The sequence below is a fragment of the Salpingoeca rosetta genome, assembly GCF_000188695.1.
Source record: "Salpingoeca rosetta unplaced genomic scaffold supercont1.20, whole genome shotgun sequence".
Classification (NCBI taxonomy): domain Eukaryota; class Choanoflagellata; order Craspedida; family Salpingoecidae; genus Salpingoeca; species Salpingoeca rosetta.
Window position 1 is genome coordinate 265,987 of NW_004754914.1, and position 17,500 is coordinate 283,486.

The following is a 17,500-nucleotide window of genomic DNA, read 5'->3' on the forward strand; positions in this document are numbered from 1 at the left end:
GACGCTGCTGCTCCAAAAACGCCTGCACATCCATGTGCTCATTGCGCTCAGCAAGCGCCTGCAGAAATGGGTGGACGTGCAGGTTTGGGGGATTGAGCCTACATCATACACACACGGACGCATCGTCCTAACACACACAAACACATACACACTCAGATGGTCCAAATACACAGAACACGCACGTGTATGCAACTCACAGCAGCATCCAGCCCATCAGACTTTGTCCGGTTTACATCCGCGCCGAAAGCAACAAGCATCTGTCAACATGCAATGCATGAAAGCAGGGGAAGCATGTAATGGAAAAAAAATGACTTGCAAAATCACGTGTCATATCATGTCACAACACTACGCAGCAAGAGCGTGGAGTGATTGCATGTCGTCCACATGTGTGTGTGCATGCGATATGTGTGGACGTGTGTATGTGTATGTGTATGTACATGCGATATGTGTGGACGTATGTATGTGCATGTGTTTGTAAACATGCGATATGTGTGGACATGTGTGTGTGTGTATGTGTATGCATGTTGGTGTGTGTCGGCACCTTGACCATTCGCAGGTCACCGCGTGCGGCCGCTTTGTGCAGGGGCGTCCACCCGCACAGATTCAGCTCCATCTCAAGATTCGCGTTGGCCTATTCGGTGCGCCGTGTATGTTCGTCAAATGCATACATTGGTCGATGTGAGGGCATGTCCCACGCACACATCGATCACTCCACTCAGGTTATGTGAAGAATGCACCGCGCAGAACGTGCCAACTCCAACAGCACCATCGCCACCACCGCTGTGTTCACCTGCAATAGGAGGGCGACAGCGTCGTGGTCGTCGGCAGTGACGGCGATGTGCAGTGGCGTCTCGCCATATTGGTTCTGCTCGTTCACGTCCCACCCCTTCACGGCACCACGCAGTCGTGATAGTTGATGATTTGCAGGATGGAGGTCATCACAGGAGGAAGCACATATGCACACGCGTGTACATGTTGCAGGGGTTGATTGCCTGCACGATACGATTTCGGTACACAACCACGCTCACATTGTCTTTTCCACAGCCACAAGCATGCACACACACACACACACACACACACACATACACACACATACACACACACACACACACAAACGTGCAGACGTCCGCCTCTCCCCCTTCTCGTTACCTCCTGGATGAAGCGTGCGATGGCTGTGTGGTCCTTTCTCTCCACGGCCTCAAAGAGCGTCGTAGGCGGTCGCACCACGGGCCGTCTCGCACGCGACCCCGCTGCTGTTGCTGCTGCTGCTGCTGCTGTTGCTGCTGCCATCACGCCTGCCTCTCCCGGTACTCCTGTGGCGGCGGTGTCCTCGCTACTGCCACTCCGCTGATCGGCACTTGACTCGTTCTCGTCATCGCCGCCCGCAAACCGGCTGAGTTGCGCAGCGCGGTACCTGTGCATATGTGTGTGTGGATATGTGTGTGTATGTGTTTGAATGTATGGTTGTGTGTGTGTGTGTGTGAAATACAAAGCTGGCACGAAATGTAGCTGCTGTAGGTGCGCGTGCGCGTGCAACCGCAAGAACCAGCTTGGCAGAAACACGGAACGCACATGCACACACACGGCAAATCCCACCAGCAAGAACACGTGCGCTTACTCTGCGAGTTGCTGGGCAAAGGACGTGTGTCTGTACATGTACGGGTGTGCAGCGCTACCCTCATCCCTCCTGTGCGGCTGCTGGTCCACAGCACTGCCAGCACTGTCGTGATACATCAAGAAATCGCGCTCGTTGCCATCGCCTTCATCATCATCCTCATCATCATCCTCCTCTGACGCCATTGCGCGCTGGGCTGTCACCTGGTGATGGAGGGAGCAGTCAGTGGTGGTGGTGGTGGTGATGATGATATGATGATGGTGGTGGTGGTGGTGGTGGTGGTGGTGGTGGTGGTGGTGGTGGTGGTGGTGGTGGTGGTGAGGGTGATGTCGTGGCGATGAAGGCAAGCAAACTGCTGAGATAGAAGAAGGGATGAGCGAATGTTACAGGCATCCATCACTGTCCACTCAATTGTGACAATCAAGTGTCGCTATCACGACAGCACCTGGTCAAAGACAATGGCCTGCACGCCCGGTGGGAGGGAGTTGATCACATCGGGGTTCTCCGACACGAGCGTCATCAGCTCAGCCACTGCAGGTTTGGGGGGGGGGGGTTGCAACGCAGCACATGAGGGAGTATGCAACATCAACAGGCAAGATAAGTGCACAAGTGCGTCCAAAACACACACACACACACACGAGTACATACACGCACGTGCATGCGCAGATGCACATACGGTCAAACACATGTTCACACAAGTGCACGTGCACGCACGTGCGGTGTTCTCTGCCTCGCGCTCCGATCGAAGCAGCTCCTCTGTGGCGACATCCCGATCTGGCAGTGGTGATGACGAGAACGTCGATGGCAGCGATGCTGATGGCTCTTCTTCGGGGCCATTCTTCTTTGTCAATGGTGGCTGCTCGGTCCCACGTGCGCAATGTAATTGAGGAAAACACAGTTGTCAGCTGCAGTCACAATGGAGAGCGTGTGTGCAGAGAGAGAGAGTGTGTGTGTGTGTGGTGTGGGGGGGGGAGGGGGTGCGTGTGTGTGTGTGTGTGTGTGTGTGTGTGTGTGTGTGTGTGTGTGTGTGTGTGTGTGTGTGTGTGTGTGTGTGTGTGTGTGTGTGTGTGTGTGTGCAAAGGAGGCACAGTTGTGCTGCTGCCAGTGATGCGCGTGCTTCTGCCATGTACCTGTTCTGCATGAGATGTCGTTGCCACAAGAGGTCTACTGTCGAGTTCCACAATGGTGGCCGTGCGTCTGTTGTGATGCTCAATAAGCGATGGTGGTTGCTCTTCGTTCTCTGCCTCTCCTCCCATGCCACCGTGTGCATCGTCATCGTAGCCTTCATCTCCTCGACGCTCCAGTGCCTGTGTCATCATGTGTGTTGTGGTTGCGTGTATCGAACGCATGAGGGTAGATGGCAGTGTGCACCGCAAGCATATGCGCAACATCCGCAATGCACAACGTCGCAAGACATTACGCATTCGCTTGTGGAACCAAAGTAGTCGCGCCGCACGGCAGGCAGAAACAAAGGCCATACCAGCTCGCACGTACATGCAGGAGTGCGTTGACTTGTGCGGTGTCGCCGGCATCGAGGGCGCGCAGGATGGCTTCGTCGCCAGAGAGGAGAGCGTCCAGTTGCTGCGGCGATTCGGCTACATCATCGCTGAAGTGGTTCGCAAGAAAATGCAAGGCCTCGCTCTCGGCGGTTGCTACCTCTGCCAGCACGTGCGGGAATGCATGGTTGCAGGTGGGTCACAATGCAGATATGGTGTCACGTTGTGATTCAAACACAAGTGTTGCGCAAACCTTGATGAACACCCCTGTAGAGCCTCACAGCAGCCTTTGAGAAGCGGTTACGCGAGCATACCATTGGCAGGCCAAGAGAGACAGGAGCGAGCAGCCTTACCTCGCGTGAGTTGTGTTGATGCAGGTTTGACACTGGCAGGTTGTGGCTGTTGCTGCTGTTGCTGTTGCTGTTGTTGTTGTTGTTGCTGCTGTTGTTGTTGTTGTGCATCAATAGCTGTCCTGTGGGTGTGGTCAATACAAAGCCGAAGCGAGCGCAAGGAGGGTGACTGCAGCGTACTCAACGAAATCAACAGAGCATGTGGCCTTCATTCGCATGTCTACTCACAACTCCTTGAGCTGTTGATGTAGCTGTGCCTGCTCTTGACGAAGACGAAGGATGGTCGCATTTGTTGTGTCCAGCGGGCGCACCGCCCTGCAACAAGAGCAGTAGTAGTAATCGCAGTAGCAGCGATGAGCTGTGCATGAGCGGAGCAAGTTCTCATGCACAGCCAGGAGATTGATTCAGGAAATCAACGGATGGGCGGATGCACAAAGTGATGCGTGTGTACAGCACTGCCTTACGTTTGTGACTCGCACAGGGAGTGAAGATGCTTGGCGCATGCGTAAATGCGCTTTTCCTTGCAATGTTTCAGAAACACATGGGCGCATATGTGTGTGAGAGCCGTGACACACGAGCACAAACACAAACACAAACACAAACACAAACACAACCACAAACACAAACACACGCACACCACCTGCGAGCACACTGCTGCTTCCAGTTCGTCCATCATCGTTGTTTGTTTGCAGAATATGAATGGAAATCTTTCATGTTTTCTCCAAAATGAATGTGTTTTTTTTTTTGTTGTTGTTGTTGTAGTTGTTGCAGTTGTTGTTGTTGTTGGTTGTTGTTGTTGCACAACGCACACACACACATGCATACACATGCATACACACGCACATGCGCACACGCACACGCACACACACACACGCACACGCACACGCACACAGGAGAGTAACAGTGATGCTGTGAACTGCATGCGATGAATCAAAGTCGCATCACGCACGGCAACAAAGCCAAGCACAGTTGGACACAGCCAACATCACGTGCGCCTGTTGAGGAGGTGCAGGCTTGCAATGGCAACCGCAGCGCCAACGCCAGCCGCAGCAACCAAATCCCAGCGTCCACAGCACATCTGAGCGCACCACATGCACGAAGACGTGCCTGCAGAAAGAGTGAGAGTGTGAGCGTGTGTGAGAGTGTGTGCGTGAGCGAAAGAGGAAAGAGTAAATGTATGCAGGACAACGAGACAGCGTTTGTTGGATAGCAGGTGTCCACATAGACACGTGCAGAGACAAGCACACACATGCAGAGACAACCACACACGTGCAGAGACAACCACACAGACACACATGCATACAAACACGCTCACACACACAAACAATACACACAATACACACAAGTGCACAGCATTGTCTCACCAGCAACATCCTTGGCTTGCTCGCGCTCGGCAAGCGTGGTGTCCATGAAGTCCTTGAGTTCGGTCAGGTCGTTGCCGATGTGTGCGCACCGCTTCGGTTTCAGGTGCAGCCCTGCCGGCACGCAAAGAGTGCAGGTGGGCGCAAGCGTGCAAGCAAGCGTGCAGGCAAGCGTTGAACGTAATCAGCGCAGTATCCAGTATTGTTGGGGGGAGAAGGAACAGTCCAGCCATCACGCTCTCACATGGCAATTCAACGATGCCACAATAGCAGCAGCAAAAGCAACGGCAGCAACGACAACCCAAGCACACGCAGCAACCCACCCCTCACAGCCACACGTCATCGTTCCCTCCCCCGCCAACACGCACACCCGCACCAACCAAGCGCGTACCCTTGAGCTGAGGTGGCAGTGGTGGCGGCACATCTGTTGGCGCGTCCGTCTCGCGGAACTTGCCCGGATGCGCTGTGGCCAAGCACACAAAATGGGACGCAGGAACGCCGGCCAGATCCTCCCCGTCACCGCGCACAAGCCTGAAATGGGCATGCAGTGGGCGTATGAGAGATTGAGAGAGAGAGCGTGTTTGTTTGTGTGTTTGTTTGTGTGTGTGTGTGTGTGTGTATGTGTGTGTGTGTGTGTGTGTGTATGTGTGTGTGTGTGTGTGAGCGCAAGTAGACAGGAGCATGCAATACGTCTGGCACAGGAGCCGAGGCTGTAACAAGGCAACAGCCACCATTCCACACACACACACACAGTGCACAAGGACACTCACTGCATTGTGTGGAGGGCTGTGGCCGTGTGTGGACAGGGAAGGTAGTTGTAAAGCTTGCGATAACGCCAGATGGCAGCTGAAAACAACAACATCGACACAAAAGTGTTGTGAGCAACAAGGGCGAGGAAGCACTTGACAGAAAAAGGTACTCCAGCCACGCAAATGCATACGTGCATGTATTTGAACGTGTACGCCTATACGTGTGCACGTGTGTGCACGTGCGCGTGATCGCATGGGTTGAATACCCTTGATGTCTTCGTCGGAAGCACGGCCGGCATCAAAAAAGGAGTCAACAATCTTGTACAACTCATCCTGGGTCGTTAGAGATGTCGTACACAACACAGCAGCATTAGATGCAGCACAATGTCCACAACACGAAGCACAAAGCACAAGACACGGCCCGAGGAGCACGAAACGTTGAATCACTCATTACGTCTTCCCTACGTCTCCAACCACCGCTTGCAACAACAACAACAACAACAACAACAACAACAACAACAACAACAACAACAACAACAACAACAACAACAACAACAACAACAACACCTTGTTCTTGCCCAAATCAAGCGTTCCACTGGACTTGATGCGTTTCATCAGCGCTGTGGACACGCGAGTATATTGTAAGTAGGGTAACATGGGATGGTCAGTGAGAAGAAAGCAGGTGTGTGGCTATTCGCGCGCACATACGCACGCTCAACAAGGAGCGCACATACGCCCACATACGCCCACATATGAACCAGCTTACAACAAACACCCAAACACACACACACACACACCTTTCGTTTTGTGAGGATTGTTGTCCATAAGGAAGTAGAGGAAGCGCTCAAAGTTGCTTGGAACAACAATGTCCATTGCCGGGGCTGTCGCAATGTCGATAGCATTCACGTCATGATGGGGCAGGATCAGAACACAGTGAAGAGACGATGAAATCTGCTAGGCACAGAGAAGCAGAGCAACGCCCATACATGTGCACGCACACAAAAAACAAACAAAAAAAAACAATAACGCACCAAAACACACACACACACACACAAGACAAAACACACACAAAACACGCACACACAACGCACACACACACAACGCACACACACACACCAAAACACAAACACACACAAGACAAAACACACACACACCAAAACACAAACACACACACACCAAGTGACGGCTCGACGGGGCGGGCGGTGTAGTCGCGGTGGCGGAGAAAGCGGTACAGGATATCGTTCCTGTTGGTCGCAACAACGAGCTTGCCAAGTGGCAGTCCCATCCCTGAGCACAGATGGCGATGGGAAGGAGGGGGGAGGGAATGAAAAGCGGAAGGGGGGAAGGTGAACACGATGGTCAGATGGTGTGAGAGACAGAGAGCTGGCAACGCTAAGCGTGGTTCTAAGAAGGGAGAGGGCAGTTGAATAAAGGCGCGGCAAGAAAGTCCACATACCCTTTGACACACACACATACACACACACACACACACATTGTCTCTCTAGACAAGCTACTCGACGACTCACGCTTTGCGTAGAAGCCTGCGAGGATGTTGCCAAAGTTTCCTGTGGGCACGACGACGTTGAGCGTAGTGCCAATGGCCGTGTGCTCTTGCTCCACCCAGCGGAAGTACATGTAAAAGTAGTACACAATCTGGTGCAACCACACGTATATTACACACACACACACACACACACACACACACACACACACACACACACACACACACACACACACACACACACACACACACACACACACACACAAACACACATGTGGGTGGTGACATGAGCCACAGGGAAAGGAAGCAAAGTCATGGGTGTTGGGTGCATCGTGCAGCGTTGTGAAGTAACTGGCGTGCTGTGTGCCGCACCTGAGCGAGGATGCGTGCCCAGTTGATGCTGTTGACAGCTGCGAGGTGGTGTTTCTCACGGAACTCCTCGTCTTGGAACAGTGTCTACAAACACGCAACGCGCATGTCAATGTACAGGCGCTGGGCTGAGCCAATGGTAACGAAAAGGCTGCTGTTGCATCATATCCACATATGATCACACATACGCATACCACACACGTACACACACACACACACACACACACGAACACACATACACACACACCAGGATGTGATCAACACCATTCCAACGTTACCTTGACCATGGACTGGCAGTCATCAAACGCGCCATCAACAGCGACGTTGTGCACATTTGCATCCAGGATGGTTGTCATCTGAAGTGGAGATTGGGTGGGAGGGGGTGACACAACGAAATGCAACACGTGCATGTATGCATGTGCATGCCTGTGATGCTTGCATGCAGGCACAAACAAAATCGACTGCGAGGCGTGCGTGCGTGTGTCTGCCTGGATCACTCCATGCCCAATTACCGCAAACCCCGCTCCCTCAGTTTGCTTGCAAGCACAGTGTGTGCTGACCTGCGCCTCCTGAATGGGAGCAACACGCTTGTGCGGGTGCAAGATGAACACTTCCACGTTCTCCTTTCCTCGCAGGCCTAGTCCATCCATATGCAAGCAGGATGGCACAAGAACACAAACACACAATGAGATCTTACAACACGCCACCTGCACGCTGTTCCAACCACAAACAAACACACAAACACACACACACACACGCACACGCACACGCACGCACACACACACGCAAACACACACACACACACGCAAACACACACAGACCAGCACCACGGCCCACATCGCATCATGGAAAGCATTCACGCGATCACCTTCGATGGCAGCCGAACCCGTGTCACCGGAGGTTGCGCCAAGCACTGTGATGGCATGGCGATCTTCCTCCTGCCACATGGTGATGTGTGTGTGTGTGTGATGCACACAATGAACATTGTGAACGATACGAAGACGATTAACACCATGTGCATCATGCACATTCTAAACATCATGAACGGCTTGGGCAGCTGCGCACGAGCACACACGGGTGCTTTGCAAGCAACGCCATCAAACCATAGCATGCTACACATTGTCCCATGTTAGCCACTCACGGGCAAGTGCTGGTTCTTGCGGGCGAGAAAGAACTCAAACAGATTGCCCACAAACTGCAGCGCGACGTCCTTGAAGGCGCACGTGGGCCCATGGAACTGCTCAAGCACATACGTCGGTGGCGCGTGCTCGGCCGTCGTGCCAGGCGTGAGCTGTCACCAACGTGGTGGAGGTGGGGGAGTGCGTGTTGGGGGGGGGGGTTGTTGTTGGTGAGGGGGTCGCGCTGTGGGGGAGAGTAGGGGAGAGGATTAACATGAAACAGAGGGCACAAGTTTCCGCCATACAAACAGGCATCAATTCAATCTTGTCAAAGCGAGTTGACATGAACAGCTAATCTCATCACCGCCACATACACCACACCTTCACGAGTGGGGTGACGTGCGAAGATGTGAAGCGCGAGTAGGACCGGTGGACCAGCTCCGAGAGAGCCGCGTCGGAGATTTCATCCACGCCAATGTACAGCCGCATGACCGCAGCTGCCAAATCGGGAAAGCTGAGCGTGCTCCACTCCTTCAGCATGTCGATGGACACGGTTGGAACCTGCTCAACGGGTGGCAATGGTTGTTGCCAGTGGTTGTTGTCAGTGGTTGTTGTCAGTGTTGCGGTGTGAGCTTGCACATGAGGAGTGAAACAAACGCACTTTGAGAGTCACCAGCGAGCAGAACACACGTACAAAGCAATGGGAGTACAGCAGGACGGTACCTCTCTGGGGACGTAGAGGCCGCCATCGTGTGCAAGCCCGTGCATCACCGCTTCCTCAAACGACACAGACGCATTCTCTGCACAGCGCACATGTCGCGATGGTGAGTGGTGGTTGGTGGGTGATGACATGAAGCGGTGGGAGGTGAATAGCGGATCCTTGATCACATCACAGGACGCACGAACACTCAACCACCAGACAAGCGCAGCATCAGGTAAGCAACACCAGCAGCATCGGTTAAGCAACACCAGCAGCATCAGATGAGCAGGATGAGCCCACCGTCACTGCGGCGCGTGCTGACGTATCGTGGACCCGTGGACTTGAACGACAACGAGGGCGCGATGGTCTCCCGAATCGCCACAACATGCGCACCGAGCGGTGTTGGCTGTTGTGGCAAGAACAAGTACGTCGCATGTGCATCGTATTGTGAATTGTGTGCTTGGATGCCCATACTGATGCAATTGCTATTGTCGTCGACACAAGCAGTGCATCTTGTCCACAGGTGGAATCACAGACGTCAAAGCACACACAAAAGCAAACAAACAAACAAACAAACAAACAGACAAACAAACAAGCAAACAAACAAACACACACACACACACGCACAAAAGCAAACAAACAAACAAACAAACAAACAAACAAACAAGCACACACACACACACGCAGTACTCACCCGGGTGATGGTGATGCGGCCTTGCACCCCGCAGGCTTCGGCAGCAGCGGTCATTGCTGCGGCAACAGCAGCGTCGAACCGCTCGCTCGCGTCCTGCACCGCCACTTCGCCGCGGGCGCCCGTCGTGATGGCCAGGATGGACGACCCAGCACCAGACAGAAACGCGCCTGCAAGGCGTGTATGCGTGTGTATGCGTGTGTATGCGTGTGTATGCGTGTGTATGCGTGTGTGTACTGGATGAATGTGTGTGATCGTAGATACGGCGACAAGAATGTACAGCGCGCACACGAACACGCACACACACACACATTCTCTCTCTCATGTGGAGCAGAGCAAACATCTCTTTGTGCACAGCACATGCATCGCACCTTTTGCACCAGCGTCCAGTGCTGCCTTGATGACTGGGAAGAGGGCTGGCAGCACTTTGTCTGAACCGCGAACCGGCTGGTGAAGCTTGTCCTCCGTCGCTGATGGAGCAGAGATGCACGCAATGTGGTCAGTGCTGACGTACTTGGCGCCACACAGGCGTGCAGACACGACCACTCCCACTCACCGCCTTGCTCGGCAACACTTGGCAAACACACACGCACAACACACACATACACACACAACACACACACAATCGCACAACACGCACGCACAACACACACACACAGCACACACACAGCACACGCACGCACACACAACACACACGTACAACACACACACACACATGCACAGGACGCGTGTGCATTTGTGGGCGACGGACCGTGGCGCAGAGAGTCCAAATCGCCGGTTTGAAATGCGCGGACAAGGAGTGCAGTGCGGGCAATGTTGAAGATGGCATCGTCTCGTGGAACCTGCACAGAGACACGAGGGTGGAAGGGGGGTGGTGATCAACATGCGAGAGAGGACAAGCAGTGTAGGAGGGAGGACACAAGCGAGGTTGTGGGACAACATGAACAAATGCTCACATCGCCATACACACACAAGCGCATGGAAGAACACATACAAACACGCACACACACACGCACATACACACACACACACTCAAGCATACCTCTGACTTGAGCATGGCCCTTGCTTCCTTGGTGTTCATGGGCGTGTTTGGTGTGAGGACAACACACTGCAGCGATGACGGCACAGCAATCTCCTGCGTCTGCCAGCGCTCGCCCGTGTGGAACCCAATCTTGGGTGGAGACGAAAGGAAGTACGTGGCAGCGGTGGTGAAGGTGGCAGTGGTGGTGCAAAGTGCGTGGTACAGATGAGTGAAGCGTGGTGGTGGAGAAACATGCAAGTGGAGAGCGTTCGCACAACAAAGCTTGATGAAGAATGTGTCCACTTCGGGCGTAATTGAATAAAGGTATCAAGACGGATGAAGCAGCAACAACAACAATAACAGCAGCAACAACAACAACAATAACAGCAGCAGCAAGAACAACAACAACAACAACAACAACAACAACAACAACAACAACAACAATAACAGCAGCAGCAAGAACAACAACAACAACAACAACAACAACAACAACAACAACAACAACAACAACAACAACAACAACAACAACAACAACAACAACAACACCGCCAGCTTTAGCAGCGAGACCTGCAGGTTGCCGTAAATGCACGGCGCGATGTTGTCCACGTGTCCCTCAATGGATGCAGCCATCTGCAGCAGTTCTTCGCCATCCTTCACCTGGTACACGCAGTCATCAGCACGTGTCACATGAGTAGGCAGGACAGCAGCTGGCAGCCACTGCAATCGCACACCCACACACACACCCACACACACACACACACACACACACACATCCACACACACACACACACGCGCGCGCGCGCGCGTCAACAGACCTTGACTTGCTGGCCAGAGAGGACAAGGCCGGCGAGAATGCCGGAGATGATGCCTGCACTTGAGCTGCCGAGTCCACTGCCAAAGGGGATCTCATTCTTGCAGAAGAACGCCAGCGTTGGCATTGGTTTGCCAGCGCGCTCAAACGCCAGCTGCACGCCTGTTGAGGAGGAAGGGGGGGGGATCGAAGAGAGTGTTTGTGAGGTGGGGTGGGTTAACGATACATTGTTCAGTGAAATGGAGCTTGGCTCAGCCATGCCTAAGCACACTCCCTTCACATACACGCGTAGAGTCATGTCTGCGCACCTTTGACGACAAAGTTGTCTTCGTTGCGAGGCAGCACGTCAGCGCCTTCGCCCTGGATGTGGATGCTGAACCTGACATGTGTGTATGTGCGTGAAAAAAGAGAGACAGAAGGTATTGTGAGAGCAGCCACAGGGAGGTCAAGCAAGCGAGTTGACGACCCTTCTCATCAGGCATGCGCAAACACACACACACACACACACACACACACATGCTGGCGTATTCGACGGTGAGCTCGTTCCAGAGATCGAGGGCCATGCCGAGACTGTCGTAGCCTGGCCCCATGTTGGCCGTTGTCGCGGGAACACGCACCGTAACCCCAGAACGCACTGCAAGGGAACGCACAGGCATGATGATGGTTGTGACATGGAATGGTGAGCGCCTGCATGCGAATGGCAGTCAATCAGCAGGCGTTTGCAGCGAATGACGCGGGACGGAAATGGATAGGATGCGGTGAAGAGCACGGCTGCTCCTGTCGTATGATCAACCAAGCACTCAAACACCCTCACCTGTGTGGCTCATGGCTGCCGATGGATCGTGTGGATGGATGGATCGTGTGGATGGATGGATCGTGTGGAGGGGTGGATCGTGTGGATGGGTGGATACACGGGATGGATGGCTCGATGAAGCAAGCAACAAGCAAGAAAGCGGAGCAGAGGCGCAGAGCAAGAGAGCAGCGGCGATGAGTGAGCGACGGTTGCAGGCAGGACCAACGCAGTCAATTTGATGAAATCATTCAATAATTTTCCCAACTGAGACCGAAGAAACAAAGACAACAGTGAAGATGGTGGCTGCGTGGTACATGGACGATGCTGACACTGACCAGCGCCTCCCACACAAGACCGACCCGGTCAAGGAGGTGTGTGTGTATGTGTTTGTACTCGTGTGTACTTGTGTACTTGTGTGTGCGCGTGTGTGTACTCGTGTGCACTTGTGTACTTGTGTGTGTTTGTACTCGTGTACTTGTGTACTTGTGTGTGCGTGTGCGCGCACCTTGCCTCCCTTGGTTCTTTCTCATGAACACACTCCCCTTCATGTTCAACTTCATGGAACAGGTGTCGGTGGAAGACTTGAAGGACCTTGGCGTGCTCTACTGGAACATCCCAGTGGAGAAGCACGAGGTACATATGTGTGTGTGTGCAAGTAAAGGATAGTCTGCTGAGCACATCTTGCACCGCCAGCAGCAGCTGCATTGCATGCCACAGCACGCCGTGCACACGGATTCGCCTCACACATGCACACACACATACACTGCAGGATGAACTGGCCAAGGTGTGCAAGGAGCGCAACTATGCCAACCAAGACGTGGTACGTTTCAAAGGTGAACAGCACAAGAAACACATTGACTGCACACCCTTGCCTGCATACGGCCAGCTTTGTTCTAATTACCTTGGCTGTCATCCACTTCCTGCTCACAGCACCCTGTGTGCGTTGCTTCCTTGACCACTAGATCACCTGCTCCAAGGAGAAGCTGCCCAACTATGAGGAGAAGATCAAGTCCTTTTTCCAAGAGTGAGCGCACCTATCGTCATGTTGCATGTGCTGTGGCAAAGTGGTGTTGTGCTGGGATCATCGTACGTGTGAGGCAGACGCTCCTCAACAAGTGCTCTGCACGTACACGTTCAACATCTTTTTTTCCTCTCACCAGCCCGCGCCAACTCTTATTTGTGTCCAAACACGCGCGTATTCGTGCGTGTGTGTGTGCGATTCAGACACCTTCACGAGGATGAGGAGATCCGGTACATTGTTGATGGCAGCGGATATTTTGACGTTCGCGACCGCGACGACAAGTGGATTCGTATTGAGGTCACGGCCGGAGACCTTCTCGTGCTGGTGCGCATCGAGCGCGCGCGCGCGCGTGTGTGTGTGTGTGTGTCTGTGTGTCTGTCTGTCTGTCTGTGTGTTTATGTCTGCCCATGTGTATTTCTGCCTGTGTACCTGTGTGTGTGCCTGTGTGTGTTTGTCTGCGGCATGGCCACCAGTGCAGCTGCTTGATGTTTGCAGTCCCTCAACTCGAACCGCTAACGTGCTCTGTCTCACTGCTGTGCCGTTGCCCTGCTTGCATTACAACACCTGTCATCACGCCACATGTTGCATTTCACAGCCTGCCGGCATCTACCACCGCTTCACTCTTGACGAGAAGAACTTCATTCAGGTGCATGACCAATGGCTTGGAGCTGTCCAAGTTGAGCAAGCAGGCGTTCACACATTTACATACATGATTGCATGCCTTGATACACTGCAAGCACACACACACACACAATAACCCACTGACCCGCACCCGCTCACACGCGCACAACTTCGTGCGCATGTACACATGTGATGCCAGGCGAAGCGGCTGTTCAAGGATGAGCCAAAATGGACGCCCATCAACCGGCCCGCAGACGACAACCAGCACCGCGTGCAGTACCTCACCTCGCTTGAGGTGCGTTGGTCGCATGCCATGTACACACACGCTGCAGATATGACAGCCTGACCCCCGCAGTGGTAATGAAGCTTCAGCACATTACATTGACACACATACATACACACACATGCACCACGTGTAACACGTGCTACACAAGCGATGTCTTCCTGCCAATCACACACACTCTCACATACACACACATACACACACCTACACCGCGCTGTCACGCGTGCATGTCTGTGTTACAGAAGGAGAGCAAGCGCGCAAGGGTGGCAACCGCTTAAACACTCAACCACAAACAAACATCGACACGCAAGCACGTGGTTCTGCACATAGTTTCTGTAACACAAACACACAGAGCCAGACATGCAAACACATAATTCCACCCCCTCCTTCGTAGACGTGCGCACGTACTCAAATAGCCGTTTATTGAATGTAACACGCACGAAGCTTGTGCTCGGCGAGCATCCGTCGCCATACACACTTAGCAACGTTCATCAACCCACAGCAACTCATAGTCATGGGAGACAGGCAAAGCAGGAACAGAAAGACGGTGCCACACACACACTGCTGCGAAAAGCCATCGTTTCCATAGGCATCACACACACACACACACACACACACACACACACACACACAAACACACAACTGCGTTGCGCGTCAGTTCATGAATCCGCGGCAGTTGGCAGCGCCACACGAGCAGCGAACTTTGTTGTCGTCGTCCAGCGGGAACTGCAACGCAATACACACACGCACGCACGCACGCACGCACACACACCAGCACCAAGTGTGAGTCGCACGCACAGCACAGAGCGACATAGCCAGAAAAACACCAAACACAAACACACGACCATACAAGCATTGAGCACAAAGCACACACACGCCCCCCCCCCACACACACACACACGCGCGCGCGCGCACCTGGTAGTCGTATGTGAGCTCGTCACCCTTGCAAATGTGCTGCTTGGCCACAATGACAATCTTCTTGCCGCGATCCGTGGAGATGATGCGTGAGATGCAGTTGGGGTCGCAGCTGTGGTTCACAAACCGCGCCTGCCCACCCGTCAGCGTTGCGTCCACCACCTGCTTGTCGTCAATGCGGAACATGTAACTGCCCATGTTGCGTGCGTCATAGAACTGCTCCCGCTTGTCCGTGAGCTCTGGCCGTATCACCTCCCCAACATACTCCACGATCATCTCGCCGCCGCTAATGTCGCGCTGGGCATACAGCCCAAACCCGTGGATCTTCGAGTAGCCGACGCGCACCGTCTCCCGCATGCGCTCTTTGCACTGCCGGTACTGCATGGCGTCCGAGAGGTGGCTCTGCATGTGACCCATCGCACTTGCGGGGGCAGCGCGACGGCCGTTCCCGCTGCCGTTCGTTGCTCCATCACCACCACTAGCGCTGCCGCCACCAGAACTCGCACCACCACTGCTGCTGCTGTCCCCACCACCAGCAATTGCGAGCGACGATGGCGCCTGAGTGGTGCCAGTGGTGCTGGTGCCCGCGTTTGCAGCAGCGAGCGTGGCGTGCGGACGCCGCCGTTGTCGTTTCTTCCGCAACACCGACAGCGGCTCACACCGCGCACACCCGTTTGCGTTCACGCGCCCCGTGTTCGCCTCGTCAGCCGGCGGTGGCGGCCGCGCAAACACAAACTCGTACTTCTCGCAGCGAGCGGCATTGGGGAGTGCTTCAATCAACCGCACCACATATGGGACGTCCAGGCCAAACAGGTGAACGCCCGCTGGCGGCCTTGCGACGTCGTGCTTGTCCCACCCGTTTGTGCGGAGCGTCGCAATCACACGCGACCACACTGCTTCCGGTGTCGGGCCCTCAAACACAACAGCACGACGCTGAGCGGTGTTGGTCGCCGTTGATGTCCCTGCTGCTGTGGTTTTAGTTGTGGATGTGGTTGTTGGTGCGTCTGATGTGGATGTGGTTGTTGGTGCGTCTGATGTGGATGTGGCTGCTGTGTCGCGGGAAGGACGGGGTGGAAGGTAGATGACTTGAAAGCGAGGAACACTCTCGCTCTTCGTTTGTGAGGAAGCGCACGCCGACAATTGTGACGAAGGCACCGTGTGGTCATCACCACAGCTCGCGTGGTTCTGGTTGCCTTGGCTCCCGTCGTGCTGTGACTTACGTTGGTGTTGCGACTGCTGCTGTGCTGGCGTTGTGCAGATGCGGCACAGGTACACGGCTGTCGTTGAAGGGTCGTGGAGGTCAAAGAAGGTGCGCACGCTCGCAAACCCATCCGGGTAGATGCGGGTACGGGTGTGCATGGCTGGGGACGTGTGCTTGATCGCGCCCAAACAAATCACGGCAAGTCCACCGCAGCGCACCAGCAGGTCATCAATCTGAAAGTCAAGTGTGCGCGCACCCACAGACGACAGTGCTGAAGGCAGTGGTGGTTGGTGGTGGTTGGTGGTGGTACAAGGCGTGCACGGGAAATATAAGTTGTGTGTGTTTGCGTGAATGAGAAGAGCAACAACACTCATGTCAGGGTGCGCAGAAATACAAGGGAAGTCAGTGTGCACGGCGTAGCACACAACGAGCGACACCGTGTTACATTAAACCAACCAACAAACCAACAACTGAGCAGTCCCTCACCGTTGAGTTTTCTGTCTGCGGGGTTTGGTCGCTTGAGGCATTCAAGGACATCCTCCACGCTCGTGTGCATTGGGGGTGCAATTACGCTGCGTTGCACCTCAAATTGACCCTGACACAACAACAAAGACATGCCACACACGTGCACACACATACAGGGGATGAATACAAGGCAAGGTGTGTGTGCGTGTGATGGGATCACACATGGGAGCAGCGTGTACCGTTCGCAATGCGCACTCGGGCTAAATCGGGTGAACACACACACACACACACACACACACACACACACACACAAACAAACACACGTGCGCGCACACATGCACACATGTACACATGCAACATGTAACACGCACGACGAACCATGTCAGTCTTGTGGCCGGGAAGGCGCTGCGCGTGTGTCT

At 54.1% G+C, this 17,500-nt stretch overlaps 4 protein-coding genes across 4 annotated transcripts in view; 1 reads left to right on the forward strand and 3 right to left on the reverse strand.

The window, feature by feature from the left end:
• The window catches only part of PTSG_07555 (uncharacterized protein), a 5,055-nt gene extending 908 nt beyond the window's left edge, over positions 1-4,147 (reverse strand). Inside the window, exons 1-14 of the mRNA XM_004991295.1 lie at positions 4,102-4,147; positions 3,926-3,981; positions 3,690-3,776; positions 3,465-3,583; positions 3,110-3,273; positions 2,746-2,922; positions 2,330-2,471; positions 2,061-2,146; positions 1,619-1,818; positions 1,150-1,414; positions 791-886; positions 542-631; positions 198-257; positions 1-58 (exon numbers count right to left, since the gene is read on the reverse strand). The exon at positions 1-58 is cut by the window's left edge and continues 105 nt beyond it. Of these exons, the coding sequence (XP_004991352.1) occupies positions 1-58; positions 198-257; positions 542-631; positions 791-886; positions 1,150-1,414; positions 1,619-1,818; positions 2,061-2,146; positions 2,330-2,471; positions 2,746-2,922; positions 3,110-3,273; positions 3,465-3,583; positions 3,690-3,776; positions 3,926-3,981; positions 4,102-4,137 (1,636 nt within the window). The 5' untranslated portion in view covers positions 4,138-4,147. The remainder of the gene's footprint in view (positions 59-197; positions 258-541; positions 632-790; positions 887-1,149; positions 1,415-1,618; positions 1,819-2,060; positions 2,147-2,329; positions 2,472-2,745; positions 2,923-3,109; positions 3,274-3,464; positions 3,584-3,689; positions 3,777-3,925; positions 3,982-4,101) is intronic.
• Positions 4,148-4,195: 48 nt separating this feature from the next.
• Positions 4,196-12,640, reverse strand: PTSG_12606 (threonine synthase). The gene is made up of 26 exons (XM_004991296.1): positions 12,597-12,640; positions 12,299-12,416; positions 12,091-12,161; positions 11,787-11,944; positions 11,539-11,628; positions 10,993-11,121; positions 10,702-10,792; positions 10,322-10,420; positions 9,954-10,120; positions 9,560-9,665; positions 9,283-9,359; positions 8,941-9,120; positions 8,583-8,732; positions 8,310-8,379; positions 8,002-8,078; positions 7,720-7,797; positions 7,445-7,528; positions 7,098-7,224; positions 6,748-6,858; positions 6,369-6,452; positions 6,139-6,191; positions 5,838-5,904; positions 5,593-5,668; positions 5,214-5,353; positions 4,826-4,936; positions 4,196-4,568 (listed from the first exon to the last, which is right to left on the reverse strand). The coding sequence occupies exons 1-26, from the start codon at positions 12,607-12,609 to the stop codon at positions 4,447-4,449; spliced, it is 2,649 nt and encodes an 882-aa protein (XP_004991353.1). The 5' UTR covers positions 12,610-12,640; the 3' UTR covers positions 4,196-4,446.
• A 199-nt stretch (positions 12,641-12,839) lies between these two features.
• PTSG_07558 (1,2-dihydroxy-3-keto-5-methylthiopentene dioxygenase 3) lies at positions 12,840-14,996 on the forward strand. Its single transcript, XM_004991297.1, has 8 exons — positions 12,840-12,946; positions 13,143-13,208; positions 13,345-13,395; positions 13,538-13,599; positions 13,800-13,920; positions 14,192-14,242; positions 14,417-14,512; positions 14,743-14,996. The coding sequence occupies exons 1-8, from the start codon at positions 12,872-12,874 to the stop codon at positions 14,776-14,778; spliced, it is 558 nt and encodes a 185-aa protein (XP_004991354.1). The 5' UTR covers positions 12,840-12,871; the 3' UTR covers positions 14,779-14,996.
• PTSG_07559 (mixed-lineage leukemia protein) overlaps positions 14,915-17,500 on the reverse strand; it is an 11,279-nt gene continuing 8,693 nt past the window's right edge. Inside the window, exons 19-22 of the mRNA XM_004991298.1 lie at positions 17,460-17,500; positions 17,103-17,211; positions 15,416-16,887; positions 14,915-15,226 (exon numbers count right to left, since the gene is read on the reverse strand). The exon at positions 17,460-17,500 is cut by the window's right edge and continues 74 nt beyond it. Of these exons, the coding sequence (XP_004991355.1) occupies positions 15,155-15,226; positions 15,416-16,887; positions 17,103-17,211; positions 17,460-17,500 (1,694 nt within the window). The 3' untranslated portion in view covers positions 14,915-15,154. The remainder of the gene's footprint in view (positions 15,227-15,415; positions 16,888-17,102; positions 17,212-17,459) is intronic.

What these genes read in the sequence shown, in the direction of transcription:
- PTSG_12606 (XM_004991296.1), bottom strand. An exon ending in GCATTTACGGCAACCTGCAG is followed by an intron (nt 11,122 to 11,538) that starts GTCTCGCTGCTA and finishes TCTCCACCCAAG; the next exon opens with ATTGGGTTCCACACGGGCGA. An exon ending in GCAAGCCAAGGATGTTGCTG is followed by an intron (nt 4,569 to 4,825) that starts GTGAGACAATGC and finishes CTCTTTCTGCAG; the next exon opens with GCACGTCTTCGTGCATGTGG.
- PTSG_07558 (XM_004991297.1), top strand. Translation starts at nt 12,872, where the DNA reads ATGGTGGCTGCGTGGTACATGGACGATGCTGACACTGACCAGCGCCTC. An exon ending in AGACCGACCCGGTCAAGGAG is followed by an intron (nt 12,947 to 13,142) that starts GTGTGTGTGTAT and finishes TTCATGGAACAG; the next exon opens with GTGTCGGTGGAAGACTTGAA. An exon ending in TCCCAGTGGAGAAGCACGAG is followed by an intron (nt 13,209 to 13,344) that starts GTACATATGTGT and finishes CATACACTGCAG; the next exon opens with GATGAACTGGCCAAGGTGTG.